The sequence below is a fragment of the Convolutriloba macropyga genome, chromosome 8, assembly GCF_964194025.1.
Source record: "Convolutriloba macropyga chromosome 8, txConMacr16.3, whole genome shotgun sequence".
NCBI classification, from domain to species: domain Eukaryota; kingdom Metazoa; phylum Xenacoelomorpha; order Acoela; family Convolutidae; genus Convolutriloba; species Convolutriloba macropyga.
In genome coordinates, this window is record NC_134475.1 from 20,181,480 (window position 1) to 20,205,948 (window position 24,469).

Here is a 24,469-nt window from a genome sequence, read left to right on the forward strand (position 1 = left end):
ACAATTATGCTGTTTATGGTTTTCTCATCTCACAAAAATGATATCCGGTCGTCAACAGCTGTCCCTTTTATTTGCTCCAAATTCTTACGGTATCTAACTGGACTATCAGTAAGTTGATTTTTTCCGGAGAAAACCGTACAAAATGCAGTAGTTTAAGTTTGTGAAAATTTTAATCAATCCTAATTTTTGGGTAAGTGCCATTGTTTTTCAATGTACATGATTGAAATCGTGTACATTCGAATATCACCCTTTTTCTTTCAAATTCTTAAAGCAGTAAAAAAATAATTTCTTATTTGAAATCTTCATCTGAAAGACAATAAATATTGGGACAAAATATTGACGAAAGACGACAGTTAAGCACGAATATTTTTTATTAATGTCAAGGACAAGATTCAAGTATATCAAGGAGACTCGGTAATGAGCGTATGCGCATAATGTTATGACCCCGCTCACCCACATTTTTGACTTAATTGGCTACAAAATGACGAAGAGTTAGAAAACATTGACAAACATATATATCCTTTAATAAGCCACTAATAGAATTCAATAATGCCACACTAATGGGCATATGACGATTGTTGTTAATAGGACTACTAGAATAGACAATGAAAAAAAGTCAAATAACAAACATTATTTACGACCAAAACTAGTTGTCTATATTCTAAAAAATAATAACACAATCAACAAAACAAATTAAACTGTACTTCACTAGAAAAGATATGGGACCTGTCCTCAATAAGAACGGGTAAGAGGTCGACAAAAAGGAACAAAAAGATGCGAAGTTAAAAAAAAAGTTTCTATTTCAGCAAATAATGAATTTCAAAGCAATTAATATCATTAGGTATGAACTGAAATCACTAAAAGAAGAACTTCAGTATCCAGTGTACGTCATACGACTACAGAGGAAGAGACAAATAACGGCAAAAATTCGATTAAACTTTGTGCAAAAAATGGCAGTGAAGCATTTAAAATAAAAACTTGTCACTCTGAGCATTGAAAATGATTAATTGCCTAAATTTCAAAGCCAGTGGGAGCAATCATTATTGATATAACTTAAGAAAACGGAAATTTTTTATAATGTAAAATTACAAAATTATCTCTAACATTTTTTGAAGTTGAAACAACGCCGAAAATCAAAAACTAAAACCATTATTAAGATTAAATTATAGCTTACTGGAAACGGGTTATGACCTGTCTTTACAGAGACCAAGCTACAAACGGAACAAACGCAATTTTAAAAAATGGCGAAGAAATCCTAATATGTTTGTGACAGAAAATATTTGCAAATCCATAACAGACATATGATTTCCACACAAAGATTTGGATTAATATGGATCAACTCAGGGAAAAAAATAAGGTGTGTTATTAACGAAAGTACACTAATTCACGAGACTACGAAAGCAAAAAAACACAAGCAGAAGCAAAATTTCCACAAACAAAACTAGGACACCCCAGAGTTTAAAGCATTATAGTTATATAATGATATCTGCAAGAACTGTAAATCATCACTTGGTTCTAATTTGAAAATCAACGGTCTTCCTTTTAAAAGGAATACGTGGAAAAGACGACAAAAAATCCAGAATTCGATCACTATAAAAATCTCGAAATCTCTTTGAATTAAATGGTCGAAGCCATCAGAAAAAACAGAAAACCAACCGAGGAAATCTAGTTTGAACCAACACAAGTTGTGGAGACTTCTCTTTAGTCATATTGAGTTACATTGTGACAAAAATGAAAGTGAAAATAAATTTCCAGTTAATCGGCGTTGAGAAGCATTTGAGAACTATCTTTATCAGTTATATGTCCTACAACAACTAAAAACAAAGGCAAACACAGGAAAAGTAAACAAAAATTTCTTAAATTTTGCAAGATAATTTTGTCTCCGCCCAAAACTGTTCAAAAAAAACTATTGAAATAATCAGAGACACCATTTTTAAGACCTTTGCATTTTGACCTTGTTCTATACTTCAGTTGGTCCCGTAATAACGTCACAATTCAACAATGAAACAAACTGTATTTAGAAAATGCGCAATTAAGCTCGAACTTCTTTTAATAAAACATTGAAAACTCGTAGTATCAAAACCAGCAAACCATTATTGAAAAATAAAAACATTAGCAACATTATTTTTAATCACAGGAAAATTTTTTCCCTTGTTTTTAGTGAGACTACGCGTTGAGAGAAATATGATAAAAGTAGTGGCAAAATTCAAAAATTAACCGATTTTTTCTTAAAACAATTGCATGAATCTAAAACTGTTATAAAAATTAAATTTGTAGCAAACTAGAAACGAGTTGTGACCTGTCGTTACAGAGACCAAGCTACAAATTGAACCAACGCAATTTAAAGAAATGGTGAAGAAATTTAAATATGTTTATGACAAAAAATTTTCCAAAATTCATAACACACATGATTTCCACACAAAGATTTGGATTAATTTGCATCAACTCTGGAAAAAATAAGTTTTGTTATTAACGAAAGTGCACTAATTGACGAGGCTAAGAAAACAAAAAACACAAGCAGAAGCCGAAGTTCCACAAACAAATTTAGGACACACCAGTGTTTAAGGCTCTATAGTTATATAATGTTATCTGCAAGAACTCTAAATCATCAGTTGATTGAACATCAACGGTCTTCCTTATAAAAGGACTACATGAAAAAGACGACAAAAAAATCCAGAATCCGAACACTACAAAAATCTCGAAATTTTTATGAAACTAAATGGTCGAAGCCATCAGACAAAATATAAAACCAACCGAGGAAACTTCGTTTAAACCAACACAAGTTGTGGAGACTTCTCTTAAGTGATATTGAGTTACATTGTGACAAAAATGAAAGTGAAAAAAAATTTCAGTTATACGTCCTTGAGAAGCATTTGAGACCTAATTTTATCAGTTATATGTCCTACAACAACTAAAAACAAAGGCAAACACAGGAAAAGTAAATGAAAATTTCTTAAATTTTGCAAGATAATTTTGTCTCCGCCAAAACTGTTCAACAAAAAACTATATTCAGAGACGCCATTTTTATGCCCTTTGCATTTTCGCCTTGTTCTATACTTCAGTTGGTCCTGTTAATAACGTCATAATTCGACAAGGAAACAAACTGTAGTTAGAAAATGCGCAATTAAGCACGAACTTCTTTTAATAAAACATTGAAAACTCGTAGTATCAAAACCAGCAAACCATTATTGAAAAATAAAAACATTAGCAACATTATTTTTAATCACAGGAAAATTTTTTCTCTTGTTTTTAGTGAGACTACGCGTTGAGAGAAATATGATAAAAGTAGTGGCAAAATTCAAAAATTACCCGATTTTTTCTTAAAACAATTGCATGAATCTAAAACTGTTATAAAAATTAAATTTGTAGCAAACTAGAAACGAGTTGTGACCTGTCGTTGCAGAGAACAAGCTACAAATTGAACCAACGCAGTTTAAAGAAATGGCGAAGAAATTTAAATATGTTTATGACAAAAAATATTTCCAAAATTAATAACAGACATTTGATTTCCACACAAAGATTTGAATTAATTTGCGTCAACTCAGGGAAAAAATAGGGTGTGTTATAAACAAAAGTACACTAATTCACGAGGCTAAGAAACTAAAAAACACAAGCCAATTTCCAAAAACAAATTTAGGACACCCCAGTGTTTAAGTCACTATAGTTATATAATGTTATCTGCAAGAACTGTAAGTCATCACTTGCTTCACATTTGAACATCAACGGTCTTCCTTATAAAAGGACTACGTGGAAAAGACGACAAAAAAATCCAGAATTCGAAAACTACAAAAATCTCGAAATTTTAATGAAACTAAATGGTCGAAGCCATCAGACAAAACATAAAACCAACAGAGGAAATTTCGTTTAAACCAACATAAGTTGTGGAGATTCTCCTTAGTCATATTGGGTTACATTAAGTCATATTGAGTGACAAAAATGAAAATGAAATGAAATCTTCAGTTATACGTCTTTGAGAAGCATTTGAGACCTATCCTTATCAGTTATATGTCCTACAACAACTAAAAACAAAGGCAAACACTGGAAAACTAAATGAAAAATTCTTAAGTTTTGCAAGATAATTTTGTCTCCGCCCGAATTTGTTCAACGAAAAACTTTTGAAATATTCAGAGACGCCTTTTTTAAGCGCTTTGCATTTTCGCCCTGTTCTTTACTTCAGTTGGGCCTGTTAATAACGTCTTAATTCGACAAGGAAACAAACTGTAGATAGAAAATGCGCAATTAAGCTCGAATTTTTTTTTAAAAAAAAACATTGAAAAGTCGTAGTATCAAAACCAAGAAACCATTAGTTAAAAACATAACCGTTACCAAGGTTATCTTTAATCACAGGAAAAAGCGTTCTCGTGTTTTTAGTGAGACTACGCCAGAAGTTAAAAGAAATATGATAAAGTATTGGCAAAATTCAAAAATTACACGATATTTTCTTAAAACCATTGCACGAATCTAAAACTGTTATAAAAATCAAATTTGAGGCACTCTGGAAACGGTTTGGTTTATGACCTGTCGTTACAGAGGCTCAGCTATAAAGTGAGCGAAAGCGACTTAAAAAAATGAAAAGGCTCAAAAATCCCAAAATGATTTTGAAGACAAACATTTGCAGAATTCATGACGAACATACGATTTTCACATGAAGATTTAGATTATTTGCAACGCCTCAGAAAAACAATGAGGTTTGTTATTAATCAGAGTACACTAAGTGACGAGATTGAAGAAGACTAAAATACAGGCAGAAGCCAAAATTTCAGAATCAATTTCAAAGTGTTTATGGCAATATTGTTATCTGTTTTTATCTGCAAGAACTAAGTTTTCAATTGAACATCAACGGGTATAGCTTATAAAAGGACTACCTAGAAATGTGGACAAAGAACTCAAAAACTGAACACTACAGAAATCTCAAAAAAATTTTGAAACTAAGTAGTCGAAGCCATCAGTCAAAACATTTAATTAACCGAGAAAATATTTTATGAACCAACAAAAGTAGTAGATACTTCTCTTTAGTCAGATTGAGTTACATGGTGACAAAACTGAAAGCAAAAAACAACAATGTGAAAAGCTTTTTTTGGTTTTTTAGAATTATTTAAAACAAATAGCAATAAACTGAAATATTTAAAAATTTCAGTTATACGTCCTTGAGATGCATTTGAGACCTATTCGGTGTATGCCGTTCAACAAGAAAAATCAAAGGCAAACACAGGAAAATCTAATAGACATTTCTAAGACTTTGCACGATAACTTTGTCTCCGCCCGAAAACTGTTCAACAAAATCAATTGACATATTCAAAGACGCAGTTTTCAGCGCTTTGCTTTTTTGCAAGCAACTGTTCTTTTCTTCTGTTTTTTGACAATAAGATGACATTTCGACAAGGAAACAAAATGAACATATAAAATGTGCAATTATGTTCAATTATAAAAAAAACTTTGAATACTCATAATATCAAAACCAAGAAATCATCAGGCATTTATAAAACTAAACAGGAAGTTAATTTATAATCACAGGAATAGCTTTTTCCGTGTTTTTAAAGATACTAAGCCAGACGTTGAGACAAAAGGATAAAGTAGTGGCAGTTCAAAAATTAACCAACATTTTCTTTGAAACAAAAAATTGATTCTAAAACTGTTATAAAAATAAGTTTTTAGCACACTGGAAACGGGTTGTGATCTGTTGTTGAAGAGACTCAGCTATAATTTGAACGAAAGAGATTTAAAAAAGTGGCGAGGCTCACAACTTCAAAAAAGATTTCGAAAACAAACAATGACAGAAGTCATGACAAACATAAGATTTCCACATGAAGATTTAGATTACTTGCAAACCTCAGAAAAACAATTAGTTCTGTTATTAATCAGAGTACACTAAGTCACGATATTGAAAAAAACTAAAATTCAGGCAGAAGCCAAAGTTTAACAATCAATTTCAGGGCACCACACTGTTTATGGCACTATTGTTATCAATTGTTATCTGCAATAACTGTAAATCATCACTTTGTTCTCTTTTGAACATCAATGGGTCTTCCTTATAAAGTGACTAGGTCGAAATGTCAAACAAAGAACCCAAAAATTGAACACTATAGGAATCTCAAAATAATTATTGATACAAATTGGTCGAACATAAAATCAACCGAGAAAATAGATTTTGAACCCACAAAAGTAGTAGACACTTCTCTTTAGTCAGATTGTGTAACATGGTGACAAAATTGAAAGCAGAAAACAACACTGTAGTTTTTTTTGTTTTTTGAAATTATTTAAAACAAATAGCAGCAAACTGAAATCTTTAAATTTTTCAGTTATACGTCCTTGAGATGCATTTGAGAACTATACGGAGTATGCCGTTCAACAACAAAAAACAAAGGCAAACACAGGAAAAAAGTAAAAAAAAAATTATCTTAAAATTTGCATTTCTTAGATAACATTGTCTCCGCCCAAAAACTGATCAACAAAATCAATTGACATTTTCGGAGACGCATTTTTCAGCGCTTTGCTTTTTCGCCAGCAACTATTCTTTTTTTCAGTTTTTTGACAATAAGGTGACATTTTGACAAGGAAACAAAATGAAGTTAGAAAATGTGCAATTATGCTCAAAAATGAAAAAAAAAATGAAAATTCGTAGTATCAAAACCAAGAAACCGTTAAATAATTATAAAAAAATTAAAGACATTAATTTAGAATCAGAAGAAAAGTTTTTCCCTTGTTTTTAGTGAGACTACGCCATACGTTGAGAAAAGTTTGATAAAGCATTGGCAAAGTTCAAATTTAACCGACATTTTTTTGAAAACTCATTTGAAACAGGTTGTGACTGGTCGTCACAGCTATAAATGGAACAAAAGCGAACTAAAAAAAAGTGGCGCGGCTCAAAATCCAAAGATGATTTTGAGAACAAACATTTCTAGAAGTCATGACAAACATAAATACTGCACATGAAAAATTCGAGTACTTATTAATCAGAGTACACTAAGTCACGAGACTAAAAAACTAAAGATACAGGCAGAAGCCAAAACTTCACAATCAATTTCAGGACACCAGTGTTTATGGCACTATTGTTATCAGTTGGTATCTGCAAGAACTTGGTTTGCACTTGAACATCAACGATGCGACAACGTAGAAATGTAGACAAAGAACCCAAAAACTGAACACTACAGAAATATCAAAATATTTTTTGAAACTAAGTGGTCGTAGCCATCAGTCAAAACATTTAATTAACCGAGAAAATATTATATGAATCAACAAAAGTAGTAGATACTTCTCTTTAGTCAGATTGAGTTACAGGGTGACAAAATTGCAAGCAAAAAACAACAATGTGAAAAACTTTTTTTGGTTTTTTGTAATTCTTTAAAACAAATAGCAATAAACAGAATATTTTTAAAAAAATCAGTAATACGTCCTGGAAAATCAATTGATACCTATCCTTATCAGGTGTATGTCGTACAACAACTAAAAACAAAAGCAAACACGGCAAAAAAGTTCAAGAAAACTTCTTAAATTTTGCAAGATTACTTTGTTTCCGCCCAAAAACTGTTCGACGAAAACAATTGAAACTTTCAGAGACACCTTTTTAAGCGCTTTGCATTTTCGCCTTGTTCTATACTTCAGTTGGTCCTGTAAATAACGTCATAATTCGACAAGGAAACAAACTGTATTTAAGGAAAATGCGCAATTAAGCTCGAACTTTTTCTAAAAAAAAATTGAAAACTCGTAGTATGAAAACCAGGAAACCATTAGTTAAAAGTAAAAACATTAGCAACATTATTTTTAATCATAGGAAAATTTTTTCCCGTGTTTTTAGTGAGACTACGCCAGAAGTTGAGAGAAATATTATTAAATAGTTGCATATGAAAATGAAATATTCATGAATAGTGGCATATGAATATGAAATATTCATGTGGTATATGAAATAGTTCAAAAATTCAGCCACATTTTCTTAAAACAAATTCATTTAAAGTCATTAGAGACGTTATTTAATCATTTAAAGCATTGTCTCGGCCCTGCTGTACCTCTTAGAAGACCAATTGGATCTTTGTTTGGGGAGTCTAAGTTAATGGACTAGAAAAACTATCACGAAAAAAAAAGCAAAACATAAAAGTTCTATCAAAATTTACAAAAGCAATTGGTCAGAGCCAGAAAAATCAATAGTTTTTCTCTCAAACCAAAACATATGGTCATTGGTTCCTATTTGGAATTATTTACTGTTAAAAATTGAGCAAGGATTTAAAAATGTTTTTAGTAATTTACATAAATGGAACTATAAATGCGGAAATATTAAAAAATCGCGCCTCATTAAAATCTTTTAAAAATTTCCGTGAGGATCCATGGTGAGATCCCGAATAGTGCTGCGTGGATAATCAAACTCTCAATTATTTCAGATGGTTGCGAAATAGATTCATTTCTAACAATTTTTTTAGTAAATCAAAAATATTTAATGCTTCAATGCTTTTTGTATAATTATCAAGTTTAACTTTGATAAAACTGGCGGAATTATAATTCCAGAAGACTCTTAAATTTAAAGGGAGTACAACTAGCTGTCATTTCTGAAAAAAAATACGGCCGCAATTTAAATTTGTCTACTTTTAATAAACTTGAGGGAAATGGCCTAAAAGGCATATTTGGTCCCATTTTTGAAAAAAAATGTGTAGCATAATTTGTAACCACAAGACTTGAATCGAACGATTGAGCGAACCCCAATAGCACTATGGTTAAAATTTTTTAACATTGTTTAGCGAAATTGACGAAAAACTGCTGAAAATTTGGAAAATGTGATTAAAAACAAAGGAATATCGTCTGCTATTCACAAAACTTTAAACCACGCAATCTCCCTGTAGAGAAAATTAAAAAAAAATTACATTCTACGCTGGACAGGCTTTCTAATGATACCACTTAAAACTCTCTACAAGGATTAAATCGATAAACCAAAACTGACTGATCAAAAAGAGACCATTTGAGTATATAGCTGCTCCTCCTCCTGACTAAAGTGGGTCGGAACAATTATTACAAAGCAATCTCTCAAAATTTTTACCATAAAATCTGAATAGCATATTCAAATTTCTTTCATATTACAGGTTATGGTTTACATTAGCGTACAAAAGATTCTCTTCAACCGGGTTGAGGAGTTCGTCAAAATTTATGTAAGAAAAGCCCTGACAACCGCTGAAAAAAATCAGCGGGTAAATCTTACACATTTATCCGCTTAATCTGCTGATTTTTCAGCTCTTTCTTACATAATTTCAGCACTTTTCAGCACATTAAGCGGTTAACTATGTAAGATCTAACTGCTGAAAATATAACTTTTCAGCGGCTGTCAGCATATTTCTTACATAACTTTCAGGACCTATGTTACACAATATCAGCATTTATCTTATGCATTTTCAATGGTTTCCTTGCACAAGTTGATACTTTTTGAGTTGTTTTTCCTGCTGTACTTTCAGAAGAAGCACCGTGCAAGACTAAAAAGCATTGCACTAGGGCAGTTCAACTTACAAACAGTTGGATATCTGCCAAAAGACTTAAAAGTTTCGTCTAATCTTACGATAAAGCAGTTAATGCAGCTGATGTATAAAACCAAATTACCTGATTGATTGAAAACAGGTAGCTTAAGTATAATTTTTATCCTTCCGTTACATATGATGAAAGTGTGACGGTTTTCAGTTGGTCTGTTTTTCAAAAAAATGATTTTTCATTTCTAAAACACCACGCAGAGTTTTGATTGATCAGTGGCTCTTCATATGTGCAAAAGTTGAAGGAGCCTACATGCTGACTACGTTATAAGCAATAGTGAGCAAAAAAATTGCACGTAAAATTATGTAAGAAAGGCGCTGAGTCCGCTGAATTTAAAATTTTCACAAGTGCCGAAATTATGTAAGAAAGAAGCTGAATCCACTAACATTTTAACAAGTGCTGAATTTATGTAAGAAAAGCGCTGAATCCGCTGAATTCAAAATTTTTACAAGTGCTGAAATTGTGTAAGAAAGGTGCTGAATCAAATGCTGATTTTATGCAAGAGATGCGCTGAAATGTGCTAAATTATTTTATTTCAGCGGATTCAGCACCTTGTTTCATCATTTTTCAGCGCAATCAGCACAAACCTTGCATAACTTTAGCACATTCAGCGGATTTCCTAAAAAAATATTCACTTACAGCTGCTGACCTCTCAACCCGGGCGGTCATGGACAGCTATTCTCTTTATTTATTCCAACTTATTACAGAGGAAGATTGTGTACATTGAACTGTCAGCCAATTCTTGAAAAAAAATTTTAAAAAGCGTTATAGAAAATTTTTGAAGAAGTTTAGATACTTTCTAGCGAAGGAGTGGGTTGAATAATGAATTTTTACACGGAAAAAAGATCACATTTTAAAGATCACAAGTTTGCTTAAAGCACCACAAAACAATACCACAACGTTTAATATAAACTATATATAACAAAACAAAGCTCAAATTCAATTGCTCAAATGCTCAATGAAAGCAGATCTAATTTAGGATGGACCATATATTTGTCTAATTATGTCTTACAAGAGAAAAGTTTGCCAGGTCGAGGTGTGCGTTAATGATCAGACCCATCCAGATTAAAATTGTTCATGATCAGACCCATCCAGACGATTATCTGCCATGATCAGACTTTAAAACTTCAATACCCATAAAAGAATATTATAGCCCATTGGTCTTCCCGCCTTGTGTTTGAATACATTATGTTGTTTCGAAAAGAAAACCCCACAGTATCTAAAGAGTTCATATGCTCCGAAGTGCCATGTTTTTTCAAATTACCAGAGACAGCCATCATACACATCCCGGGTCGAGGTGCAGCAGCTGTAAGCGGATATTTTTGTAAGAAATCCGCTGAATGTGCTGAAATTATGTAAGGTTTGTGCTGATTGCGCTGAATATCGATAAAAAGGTGCTGAAATAAAAAATTTTAGCACATTTCAGGGCATCTCTTGCATAAAATCAGCATTTGATTCAGCACTTTTCTTACATAATTTCCGCACTTGTGAAAATTTTAAATTCAGCGGATTCAGCGCATTTCTTATATAATTTTACGTGCAATTTTTTTGCTCACTATTGCTTATAATGTAGTCAGCATGTAGTCTCCTTCAACTTTTCCACATAAGAAGAGCCACTAATAAATCAAAACCCTGCGTGGTTTTTTTTAATGAAAACTCATTTTTTTGAAAAACAGACTAAGTGAAAAGCGTCACACATTCATCATATGTAAAAGAAGAAAGATAATTATACTTAAGCTACCTGGTTTCAATCAATCAGTTAATTTGGTTTTATACATCAGCTGCATTAACTGGTTTATCGTAAGATTAGACGAAATTTTTAACTCTTTTGGCAGATATCCAACTGTTTGTAAGTTGAACTGCCCTAGTGCAATGCTTTTTAATCTTGCACAGTTGCTTCTTCTGAATGTACAGTAGGCAAAAACAACTCAAAAATGTTCAACTTGTTTAAGGAAACCGTTGAAAATGCACAAGATAAGTGCTGATATTATGTAACATAACTGCTGAAAGTTATGTAAGAAATGCGCTGAGAGCCGCTGAAAAATTAATTTTTCAGCAGTTAGATCTTACATAATTATCCGCTTAATGTGCTGAAAAGTGTTGAAACTATGTAAGAAAGTGCTGAAAAATCAGCAGACTTAGCGGATTAATGTGTAAGATTTACCCGCTGAAACATATTTCTTTGAGCGGTTTTTAGCGCATTTCTTACATCAATTTTGACGAATTCCTCGACCCGGGATTAAACTTTTTTTTACTGCACCTCAAATAAAAAGCAGAATTGAAAAACTTATAAGTAATTCTCGGTTTTATGTAATCAATTTTTTTATTCTCATTTTCAAATTGATAGCAGGTACTGAAACATTTAGTAGCTCAAATTTTGCATTTCTGATTAAAGTGTATATGCATTAAAAAATATATTGCATATATGCAAAAAAACTTTCATGAGATAAATTTTGCTCAAATGATCACGCAATAAGTGAGGGACCCGGGTTGAATTTTTCCGCCCAAAATGATATAAGAGTGGGGCTGCAACGGGAGGATTTTTTATGAAAATGCAGCTCAAAACTCTTAGGTACTTTTGGACTGCACTGGGCTTCCAAGGATAGTAAAAGGGTGTAAGAGTGAGGGGGTAAAAGACAAATAAACCCCCCACTCTTACATCTTTTTTGGTCTGTCATGGAGGTAAAACAATGTAAGAGTTCGGGGGTAATGGAGAAATTACCCCCGAACTCTTACATCGTTTTACTCATTGCAGCCCAATGCAGCCCAATTTTACATGACAATTTCAGTCAGGGGGTAATTCCTTAAAGGTCCTCCCATTGCAGTCCATTGCAGCCCACTCTTACATGGCAATTTCAGTCAGGGGGTAATTCCTGAAAAGTCCTCCCATTGCAGCCCAACTGTTACATCATTTTACCCCTCTGAACAAATTACCCCCACACTCTTACATCGATTTACCCCCATAGACAAATTACCCCCACCCCCCCCCCCCCCACTCTTACAACAAATTGGGAGGATTTTAGGGAGGACTTTTGACTCGGGGAAGAACCGCCAGCAAAAATGCATGCTAATAGATTTCTTCAATTTATAGATTTTGGCAGAGTTCGAGTCAATTGAACACAACTATAGGCAAAAAACTAGTTGATTGTGACAGAGCTAGCTAATTAAATTTCACTATCAATTTCTTTGATTTGAATGCTTTCAAGTTTCTTAAAAACTGCCTAGTTTGTAGTTTGATTAAAATTGCAGCAAGTGATGACTCATCGTTAGTAGCAATTCAATTCTTTTGTGAGTTTGCGCAGAAGTCAGAATTCACTAAAAAATCAGCGGTTTGATATTGTTTCTACCTAAACAAAAAACCAACATGAATTGTCATATACACTCTATAATTCTCAACCTGGAAAATGCTTTTCAAAACTGGACAATCATAAATGAATTGACAGAAAAATTTGAATTTTGCGGTACTTTTCCTTTTAATATAAATGTCCTTCATGAATATGTTCTCTTTGAAAAATATAAGAAAAATAACCAAAAAAATTGACAAGTATTGACAACTCACAAAATTCTTACGGAAACACAGTACTGTTGTACCATATCTGATAAAGTTTTCTAAATCTTCAGTTGTCCTTGTGCTAGTTAACTTACAATTTATTCATATGTATTCATATTATTAAAACTTTACCGCCGACTGTAAAGTCAAAATTTCAGTTTGTTCACCCTTCAGTGTTTATTAACAAAAATTATTTTCCATTCTCATCACTAATTCTCTGAAATTCAATTGTTCTCAATCTCTTCAGTTTTGTCATTAAAAAAGCAAAATAAAAGTACGAGACCGAATTCCACGTCATTAAAATAGTGCTGAATTCGTAACACTATTGTCGGACAAATTTGAAAACTGTAATTCTACATTTCACCGAACACAGTTGATTCGCACCTCGAATCCAACGTCGCTAATTTATTACGAACTCGTGGTTCAAATACGTATCTCAGTAGTAAGAGATATCACCTACAGCACTAAAGACTTAATAGAACCCTTTTGGGAACGGCCGACTTTGAAAACCCCGTTGAGATGAGAACGTTCGAGAATAATTCTAAAACTGGCTATACTCGCCAGAGAGATTATCTTGATAGATACTTTGCAAGAAAAACCACCGGATAAAGTTGCTCTCCCTCCTTAACCCTTCTACGAAAAAGATTTGGACAAAAGTAGTGCTGAAAGGGAAAGAGACCGCACAATTCAGAACGAACAACTAAAGAATGCATGGCTTAACAGGTGTCAGAAGATTGAAACGGCCAGAAAATTGTGCGGTGATAGACAATGGAAGTTTTGCCACCCCAAAGTCGTCTCGCGCACCTACCCTAGTCTTGGTATGGAAGGCCGTCAAATATTTGGCTCCCAGAAACCAACTATTCAAACTGATCAGATATATACAAAAGACCTTTGGGAGAGTTTGGATAAAGTTTTCACCAAGCTGAGGGATATAACATTTGACCGCTATACTTTCCTAACCCGAAAACAACTTAAAGGAGAATCGGTCGAAAAATTCTACGGATGTCTCCGAGAACTCTCTTTGAACTGTGACCTCGGCAGCCATGAGGAATCTATTATTCGGGATGTTTTCATTGCAAATATACAGGATGGCGAAATTCAGAGAGAGCTACTGAAAGAAACGAGGTTGGCTAAAAAGAGCCTTAGAAGTGGCGATGAATATTGAGACTGGTATCCAAAATCAGTTGAAGGTGTCAGAAACAAGTGCTCATTCGAATTCAAATGAGGTAGCGAATATATCCATCAACGTCACTCAAAATACTTGGAACAGATCCTGACCTTCAACGAATAATTTTGTCGAACCTACAATCTGTCCTAACTGTGGTTATGGATGTTAGCTACTCATCGTCAAAATTACCCTGCTCGCGGAAAAAACTGCAAAAACTGCGGCATTGTGAATCGTTTTGCAAAAGTTTGTAGAAAGGATAAACTACAAATGAAACCAAAACAAGGGTACAATCTTCGGAGATGCACAAGCCAAAAACATTCTCCAATGAAAAAATCAAGATCATCGGAGTGATCAATAATTCGGTAGAATGTAACGATTGGGTAGCTACAAACGTCAATGTTACAGTTCTTGAAGACGGTCATAGACCGATAATTGGGCGAGATCTTTTGTCACAGCTTGGACTATCACACACACAAACTAATATTGATAACCTAATTGACACGATACAACAAAATCTAGATACAAACGCATCACATGAAACAGCTTATTTCTCAACTCTGGATTTGAAATACGCATACAGTTATTTAAATTTAGACCCGCAACACGGCTCGGCAGTGCAACTTTAACATTATTAGCGGTGAGAGTACCGGTACATATCGCTCTAATACCGGTTTCTATGTGTTAACTGATATGACAGCGGCATTCCAAAAAGTAATTGACTAAACATTAGTTGGATTATATAATACTCATTGTTTTCTGTATGATATTATAATAGTCAGCCGTGGCTCAAAAGAAGATCATTTAAAGTTAGTCTACAAATGTCTCAAAAAATTAGTTGAATATAATTTGAGAATAAACTTACCCAAATGTCACTTTGGTAAAACTGAAAAAGAATGTTTGGGATAAAAATTTACGCAATCTTGTATCGCACCACTCGAAACTAAAAAATCAGCAATTCTCAATTTAACAGCACCTAAAAATTTCAAACAACTACGATCAAATTTTAGGCTCTGTACATTACCTTTCAAATTTCATCCCTAACCGTTCTAAATTATGTCCCCCATTTCGACTTTTACTTAAAAAGAACACAAAAATTATTTGGAATGATGAAATTGAAACTCATTTCCAACTTATTAAAAAAAAGTAGGAAAACGCCACGGAAAATACACATTATAATCAACACTTGGGAACCCGGATCAAATGCAATGCATCTAAAGCTGGATTAGGAGCGGCATTAGAACAGCCTTCAGCAAGAGGTTGGCATACAGTTGCAACAGGTTAGCAAGTAAATCACAATGAGATAATGTTCCAAGTGCATAGTATTTATGATGCCAATTATAATTCTGATTTTGAAGAGTTTGATAATAATTGTGTTGCTAGAATCTCTGACACTTTTAATATCAGAGAACCGGAACCAGTGAATGTGAACATTTGCATCGGAAATACAGAGACAAAAGCATTAGTGGATTCGGGGCGTTTTCACTATCATTAACAAAAATCTAGCAAATGCAGTAGTATCGAATTTTCAGGAGAGCTTTTGTGTACAACCTCCGGAGATGCACGAGTTAAAAATATTCTCCAATGAATTAATCAAGATCATCGGAGTAATCAATACATTGGTAGTATGCAACAATTGAGTAGCTACAAACGCCAATGTTACAGTTGTTGAAGACGGTCATAGACCGATAATTGGGCGAGATCTTTTCTCACAGCTTGAACTGCCACTCACACAAACTAAACAAATCTCAAATGTTGATCAAATTCAAGGTTTAATCAAGAAACAAATAGCATTCGACTTCCCTGATCTAATCTCTCGAATCGGTAAATCAAAAAAACACTCAGTTAAATCTATATTTCATAAAATATTCACACCTGCACATCAAAAAGGACGCCGAGTACCCATAAATCTTCACTCCTTAGTTAAAGCAGAACTTAAAAAACTATTAGATGAAAAACACATCATAAAGTTAAATAGTTGTTCCGATAAAAATTTTCCTATTGTTATCACGATGAAAAGAGATAAAACAGTTATATTGGCTCTAGACTCTAGAATTTTGAAAAAATCTATTCACAAAAAAAATATCAAATGCCTAATATTGATAACCTAATTAACAAGATACAAAAAAAACTAAAAACAAACGCATCACATGAAACGGTCTGGTTATGAATGAATCAATTCTGGATTTGAAATGCGCATACAGTTAATTTAATTTAGACCCGAAAAACGGCTCGGCGTTGCAACTTTAACATTATTAGCGGTGAGGGTACCGTTACATATCGCTTTATTACCGGATTCTTAAGGTTAACTGATATGTCAGTGCTATTCCAAAAAGTAATGGACTACACATTAGTTAGCCTAGATAAAACTCATTGTTTTCTGGATGATATTATAATAGTCAGCCGTGGCTCAAAAGAAGATCATTTAAAGTTAGTCCACAAATGTCTCAAAAATTAGACGATGATAATTTGAGAATAAACATACCCAAATGTCACTTCGCTGAAACTGAAATAGAATGGTTTGGTTACAAATTTACTCAATCTGGTATCGCACTACTTGAAAATAAAACATCAGCAATTCGCAATTTAACAGCACCTAAAACATTATAACAATTACGATCAATTTTAGGCTCTGTACAATACCTTTCATTATACCTAACCGTTCCAAATTATGTACTCCACTTCGACTTTTACTTAAAAAGAGCACAAAATTTATTCGGAATGATGAAAATGAAACTCATTTCCAACTTATTAAATATAAAGAATTAAACGCCACGGAAAACACACATTATAATCCACACTTGGAAACCCGGATCAAATGCGATGCACCTAGAGCTGGATTAGGAGCGGAATTAGAACAGCGTTCACCAACAGGTTGGCACATAACTACATTCGCGTCCCGTTTCCTGAACTCATTATCATTATCGTTACAGTATCAATGAATAGGAATTACTAGGAGTAGTGTGGTCTGTTGAGTTTTTTAAATATTACTTATTTGTAAAACCAATCATTACAGGCCATCGGGCATTACGTTCAATAGGGAAGGAACATAGATCTAACAAATTCTATACTAGTCGTTTAACCCGTTCGGTGGAACGACTATTACCTTTTGATTTAAACATCAAACATATTCCAGGCGCAAAATTGGGGCTGGTAGATCACAATTCCCGCCAACCAAATCAAAAAGCAAACGATATAAACAAATATAATGAGTAGTTTGCGGTTGCAACAATTACCCGCATTCGTGACGCGATTGCAGTAGTTTATATAAACTCCGCACCACAAAATTGTCAATCACAGCACTTTAACAGCGTCGATTACACACGTTCTACACGTGCCTCAATACCCCGCCAAATAAATCATTCCAACTTGCTTTCTGCCTTAAATCTCCGCACAAATCAGTTGCTTCTTTCTCACTCTGCAAACGCAGCACAAATCAAGCCACTCAAAAACTCAAACATGAGTAACTCAAATGCTGTTCAACAAACCCTGCCAACACCTTCGACCAGCAGAGTAACATTTCAATCAAATCCAATTCAGCGGCCAATTCCACCCGTTTTTCAAATGAGGGCCAGCATCGCCGAACTTGGAACTCTCAAAGGAGGAGGTCTTTGAGAACAATCTAACACAACTAATCACCAAAGGATTTCTGGCGGTTCTCACGAGTAAAGATGCAGTCTTGAAGGAAGTGAGGGACTGAATCCTTCAAGAAGACAAGCAACGTTGCAAGGTCAACCCTTAGCTCCACTTGTATTGAAGGGAGCTGCATTTCCGTTCAGCATCGGTCTGTGCGGTTGAACGTGTGGCCATACCACACTCTATACAGGATGCGGTGCTCGCATCCCTTCATCTTGCCCACAGAGGCAGTTGGGGTATGATTACCCTAGGCCAATATGCACTCGGGCCCTATACGCATATGGAAATCCTCAATAAGGTCGCTCAGTGCAGAGTCTGCACTGAGATTGGTAAGAACCTAAAACCGTCATTCCATCGTCGAAATGGCAACCTTTACAGAATTGTTCTGAACGTAACGAAGAAATTCAATAAGAATTTGGAGGACCAATTATCATTTAAAAAGATCAAGATATACAATTCCTTGCATGTATCAACCATTTCTCTAAGTATCCCACAGTAAACTTTTCGATACAGCTAATGGACTCCATGTAATAAAGTTTCTTGATGAATATATACAAATACATGGAGTTCCCCGAAATATTAGATTAGACCAAGCACGTTGTCTAATTGGATATAAAGTCAAAAATTTTTGTAAACAAAATAATATCAACATTATCACCGCTCCTGCACCTGATCATAGGGCTATTGGATTAGCGTTTAAGACAAACAATTAAAAGGCGTCTTAGATTCATGAAATTATCTGCTAGAAAAAACACATTCACAATTAAAGAAGCAATAAAGTCAGTATTCTATCAATTACGTATATATAAACAAAAGACCACAAACGTGACATCTTTCCAAGCACATTTTGGAAGGAAACCAAATACACCACTTAGTGATAGAATTACGCTACCAATGTCGTCTAATTTGTCATATGAAATTATTTTTAACCACTATTTAGACGCTGACACAGTTCCAGTAGAAGATTACCAGGACGATAATGGCTGGCTGACTGGAGAAAATAGTGAGATACTCGTGGAAGAAGGCATGACGACGGCTCAAGTAGAGGTGCGCAGAAAATATAATGGAGACAAGAATAAGTCTGTCTCCAGATTTATTCTCCACCCGAAATTAACGAACCCAATACCCCGAACCAAACGATCCCTCGAACTGAAGCTGGCTCGGAAGGTTTCTAAGCGTTCGAAGACGGATTTGATGGGGCTTTGGGAGATACTAGCACCCGGCAGTACGGTCATCAGAACATCCCCTACAACGACGGCAATCAAAGAGCCAGACGTACCAGAAGTTAATGTACGCAATAGCGATATTGCCAAGTTTGGGACAAGCGCAGAACGGGAAACGTTGCTCTGGCAATATGCTCAAAGAAGGCCACTTCCATACGATAAAACCACGGAAGAAAAGATCGCCCAACATTCAAAAGAACTGAAGAACAAATACAGGGGAGATATCAAAATAAGACACCGCCAGCCTCAAGCAGATACTGCTTCTGGAATTTCTTCGGCGAATAGCAGTATTTCGAAAGCTATGTCATCCCGAAAGACGAAAAAACCGCAAGCCGGGACAAGTCGCTCACGCAGGTCGTCAGCAACACCAAATACACCCAACGCCTCGTCAATAGCAGCTTTTTCAGCGACCTATTCGACATCTACTCAAACAAACTTGAAGTCTAAGAGGGCTAAAAAAAGCCCCAGACTATTCTGGTTTCGAGAGCTTGGTGAACACAGTGAGTGACACTGAACCAATGCCGGCACCAAAACGCTTGAAATTCATTTGTTGTTCAATTCTACTAAGATAAGTTAAGTCTTTGTCATTTGTTATAAGAAATCTGTTCAAATAAAAGATGATATAATTGTGCTGCATTTGCCCATTAATTTATGTTTTCTGTTTAAATTTGTTTGTAAACGTAAATAGTTTACATTATATTTGATTCTACTTGGAAAGCACAATTCCATTTCACTTAATCTGTTTCAATCGTAATTGCTAGTGTGGGTACTAATTTATTGATTATAGTAACCAGTACATATGTTATTAGTTTTATTGAATTTTAATACCTGCAGTTTAAAATTTGTCAAAACCATGGATATGTGGAACGGTTGTACCATATCTGATAAAGTGTACTTAACTTTTAGTTGTCCTTGTGCTAGTTATTCATATGTATTCATATAAGTAAAACTTTACCGCCGACTGTAAAGTCAAGTTTTCACTTTGTTCACACTTCAGTATTTATTAACTAAAAATACTTTTCATTCTCATCACTAATTCTCTGAAATTCAGTTGTCCTCAATCTCTTCAGTTTGGTCATCAGAATAGCCCAATAAACATTCAAGACAGAATTCCACATCATTGAAATAGTGCTGCATTCGTAACAATATTGTCGGATAAAATTGAAAGATGTAATTCTACATTTCACTGAATACAATGGATTCGCACCTCGAATCCAACGTCACTAATTTATTACGCACTCGTGGCTCAAATACGTATCTCAGTAGTAAGAGATATCACACACAGCACTAAAGACGTCAGACAAAACAAAACCATAAGAGCAAACATTGCCTGGACCAATAGAACAGAACGTTGATGAGATTGAAGTTACTTGTTGACGACAACGAGAAAAAAAATTCGGAAGTACAAAAATATTTTCTGAAAAAAAGAAATTAAATGAAAGTCACTAACACCGTTAGCTATAAGCTGAAATCAGTAAATAGATTCTTTTAAACATCCATAGAAGCAATTAGGTCGTGTAGTCAAGAACGTTTCAAATGACAACGAAAAAACAACAATTAGAGGCAAATACGAAATTTTCAATTAAACTTTCAGAGAGAAAAGTTTTGCGGCCGTAATCAACATAAAACTAAAAAAGAAAGCAAAAATGGTTTGGAAAGTACCGCGCCCCAATATAATCTGAATAATTATTGATTGTAGAAAATCAAGAGTCCAAACCCAGCCTCAATTTTGTTGCGCGTCCATGTCAAAACAGTTACTAATGCTATATGTTTGCAAAAAAGATCAATTAGCAAGTTTAATATTTCATTAAACCAAAAAAATATGCATTTTGCATAAATATTGTGCTAATGTTTCCAAAAACCGGCAAATTTTTAATTCCAGAAGACTCTTATAGGAAACGAAAGTACAACTAGCCCTTTTTGTAGTTTTCAATGATCTTGACAGCGTATGTTAGGTCTCTACTTCAGGCATATTTGAACAAAGTGGCATAAAAAAAACATATTTTGAGCCATTTTTGATTTATAAAAATCTGAAATTCAAAAATATTGCATAATATTCACAAAACGTTCAACCTCGATAACTCCTTGTAAAACACGAAAGTCAGAAAATTCTTTAATCCAATGTTTTACGCTGGACGGGCTTTCTAATGATACCACTCTCAACTCTCTACGATGAAAATATCAATCGGCGAAAATTGATTGCACAAAAAAAAACCATTTGAGTGTACAGTTTCTCCCCCCCCCCCCCCGTGAAGGTTCGAACAAAGATATGAATAATAGAGTACGCCATACTGTGAAATTTTTGAAGTACGTCATATTGAATATTGAAATGGCAAATTTCGCCGCCCTAATGAGACGTGTTTGTTATCCAGAGGGCGTCCTCAGTTCATTATTAAAATTTATTTTGCATTAAATTAAATTAAACGGCAAAGTTAACCATATTTGTCAGTTTTTACAAAATTGAAAAAAAAACTAAAATTTAAGTAAAAATAATTTTGTCACCGTTTTTAATTATCTAAAACTACAATAATTATTTGAGAATATCCAAAAAACATTGACAGATTTTTGCAAACCCTGCCCTTAATGATTGCATCCACAAGAAACTAGTTGCATGTAATCAAACTTCTTAAAAACGCTCAGTTTGCGGTTTGTAGTAAGTTCAGAAGTAGACCTTTTATTGACAATTTTTTTCGGTTATAAAATTAAATGAGCATATTGGAAATAAATTAGCTTGAAATTAGTATTTTGCATAAATGAGTGTCTAAAAGTAAACCATTGTTTCCCTTTTGTTTAATTTTGTTCCAGAAGTAAGAAATTTAACAAGTTCCAGTCATCTAATAGTTCTCATTTATCAATAAAATGTGAAAACAACGTCGTGAGAATTGGGTATTGGTGTTTTTTTAATGACTTTGGCAAGTATTAGATCTGGTTTTGAGAATTTGAAAACACATATTTTTTAGATTAAGGCCATTTGGAATATTGGAACAATAAAAGTGTGCCTCTTGTCAGTTAAAATATCTTTTATAAAAAGTGTCGTACCAGCTTGGCTCACTTTACCGTCCAATGAACGTTTCTTGTCTACTGGCGTCCTCGCCTCGTCGTTGAGATGCGTTCTGATTCTTTGAGTTCCATTCACCGACTCTACTTCTAAAGACGTCATATTGGTCCCTAATCCAAAAAATCTGCTCTAAATACATCTGAATTTGTCCTACTGTATTGCTACATGTAAACTATTTAATTTAAATTTAACACGATTCAGACCATTTGCCCAATTGGTTTGATTTCCATTTTACGGGGAAAACGACTCTTTTTTAAACACTATTACATTTGAGATCAATTTCTAAATTTCCGTCTACTATTCACAAAAATTTAAACATCAATAACTCCCTGTAAAAAACCAAAAAAAAATCTTTATTATTCTATATTCTACGCTGGTCGGGCTTTATAATGATACCAGTCTCGAATCTCTGCAATGAAAATCTCGATCGGCCAAAATTTACTGAACAAGAAAAAACAATTTAAGTATATAGTTCTTCTCCCCGCAAGTTGGTCGGAACAATTATCGATAATGTTTTTGCTTTTTAAATATCAGATAATGCAAAGTAGTAGTAGTAGTAGTAGTAGTAGTAGTAGTAGTAGTAGTAGTAGTAGTAGTGGTGGTGGTAGTAGTAGTAGTAGTAGTAGTAGTAGTAGTAGTAGTAGTAGTAGTAGTAGTAGTAGTAGTCGTAGTAGTAGTAGTAGTAGTAGTAGTAGTAGTAGTAGTAGTAGTAGTAGTAGTGGTGGTAGTAGTAGTAGTAGTAGTAGTAGTAGTAGTAGTAGTAGTAGTGGTGGTAGTAGTAGTAGTAGTAGTAGTAGTAGTAGTGGTAGTAGTAGTAGTAGTAGTAGTAGTAGTAGTAGTAGTAGTAGTCGTAGTAGTAGTAGTAGTAGTAGTAGTAGTAGTAGTAGTAGTAGTAGTAGTAGTAGTAGTAGTAGTAGTAGTAGTAGTAGTAGTAGTAGTAGTAGTAGTAGTAGTAGTAGTAGTAGTAGTAGCGAGAGGCGAGCCTCACCTGTGACAAGTGTGAAAGGAAGTTCAAAACAGTCAATGGCCGAAAAGTTCACCAATCGAGATACTGTGGCAAACCTAAAGCAGCTGCCACACGCGTGTTTTCCTGCAAGGTACAAGATGTTATCGGAAACGAGTTTGAAAACATAGAAGCGTTCAAGTATCTCGGATCATATGTCAGCCTCAAGCATGGAGACCTCCAGGAAGTCAATTGCAAACTTGCAGAAGGTAGACAACGGTTTGCTAACTTCCAAAATCTCTGGAAGAGCAAGCAGCTCAGCGTGCACCTCAAGTGCAATTTGTACAAAGCACTCGTTTTATCAGCCGTACTGTACAGCTCAGAGACTTGGACTCTTTCGAAATTAATGGAGAGAAAACTTGAGAGTTTCCACTGTGGTTGTCTTCGGAGAATTCTACGTGTGTCATGTCTGGAGAAAGCAACGAACGATGAAATTATGTCAAGATCGCGAATGCCCCAACTATCCACGATGATCATGCTCAAACGGATAAAATGGTACGGTCACATCCAGAGAATGGAACCAGGAAGATTAGCCCGCAGTGCCTTCGATTGGGACCCGCCCGATCAATACGCCCATGCCAGACGCGCTCCTGGGGGGCAACGGAAAACGTGGATGAGTCAAATCGAAGGAGACTGTGTACGAAACAAAGTATCGTTCACCAGATTGCAGGAGAAAGCAGCAACCGGTTCAAAGAATGCCTTCAACAATTTCGTCGTACAGCACTTCACAGAATAACCAAACAAATAACTCTTCTTGTTTTGTTTGTATTTGTATTTGTTGCCAACCGTGCCTTTATTTCATATTTGGAATTAAAGTGTTGAAACAGTAGTAGTAGTAGTAGTAGTAGTAGTAGTAGTAGTAGTAGTAGTAGTAGTAGTAGTAGTAGTAGTAATAGTAGTAGTAGAAAAAGGCCCATTTGCTGTTTAGGGAAATCCATAACGCATAAAAACTAAAACAATGACAAATTTAGAAATATAAACGCAAAGAAAGCGCTTAAGACCTGCAAAAATGGTAACGAAATTTTTATAAAAAGAGCAATGGTTTCCAACATCAAATGGTTCAAGTCCTTTAAAAAAAGTATCAAATTCAAAAATTAACCTCTATTTTTAGTCATGTCAAAATGTATTATGTTTCTTTGTAAAATGAAGTTGGCGGCACGTTGCGCTCGGAAGAGGAATTGTTCATCTGTTCTTATTCACTTCAAAGTGGCCATTTCAAGGCGTCCTGGTAGAAGATGTCGCAACACCAAGATCGAGATCACAATTAATAACTCCGTTAACCAAACTCCATAGTACAATCAGATCTGTTCGTGCTAGTTGGAAACAAATAAGC

The 24,469-nt window shown here is 34.4% G+C and overlaps 1 protein-coding gene across 5 annotated transcripts in view; it reads right to left on the reverse strand.

The window, feature by feature from the left end:
- The window catches only part of LOC142344575 (uncharacterized), a 91,323-nt gene that overhangs the window by 911 nt on the left and 65,943 nt on the right, over nt 1-24,469 (reverse strand). For 3 of the 5 annotated variants that reach the window (XM_075396354.1, XM_075396355.1, XM_075396352.1), the window contains one exon: nt 22,115-22,243. In XM_075396354.1, coding sequence (XP_075252469.1) covers nt 22,115-22,243 — 129 coding nt within the window. The remainder of the gene's footprint in view (nt 1-22,114; nt 22,244-24,469) is intronic. The other 2 variants (XM_075396356.1, XM_075396353.1) reach the window with 1 other exon arrangement.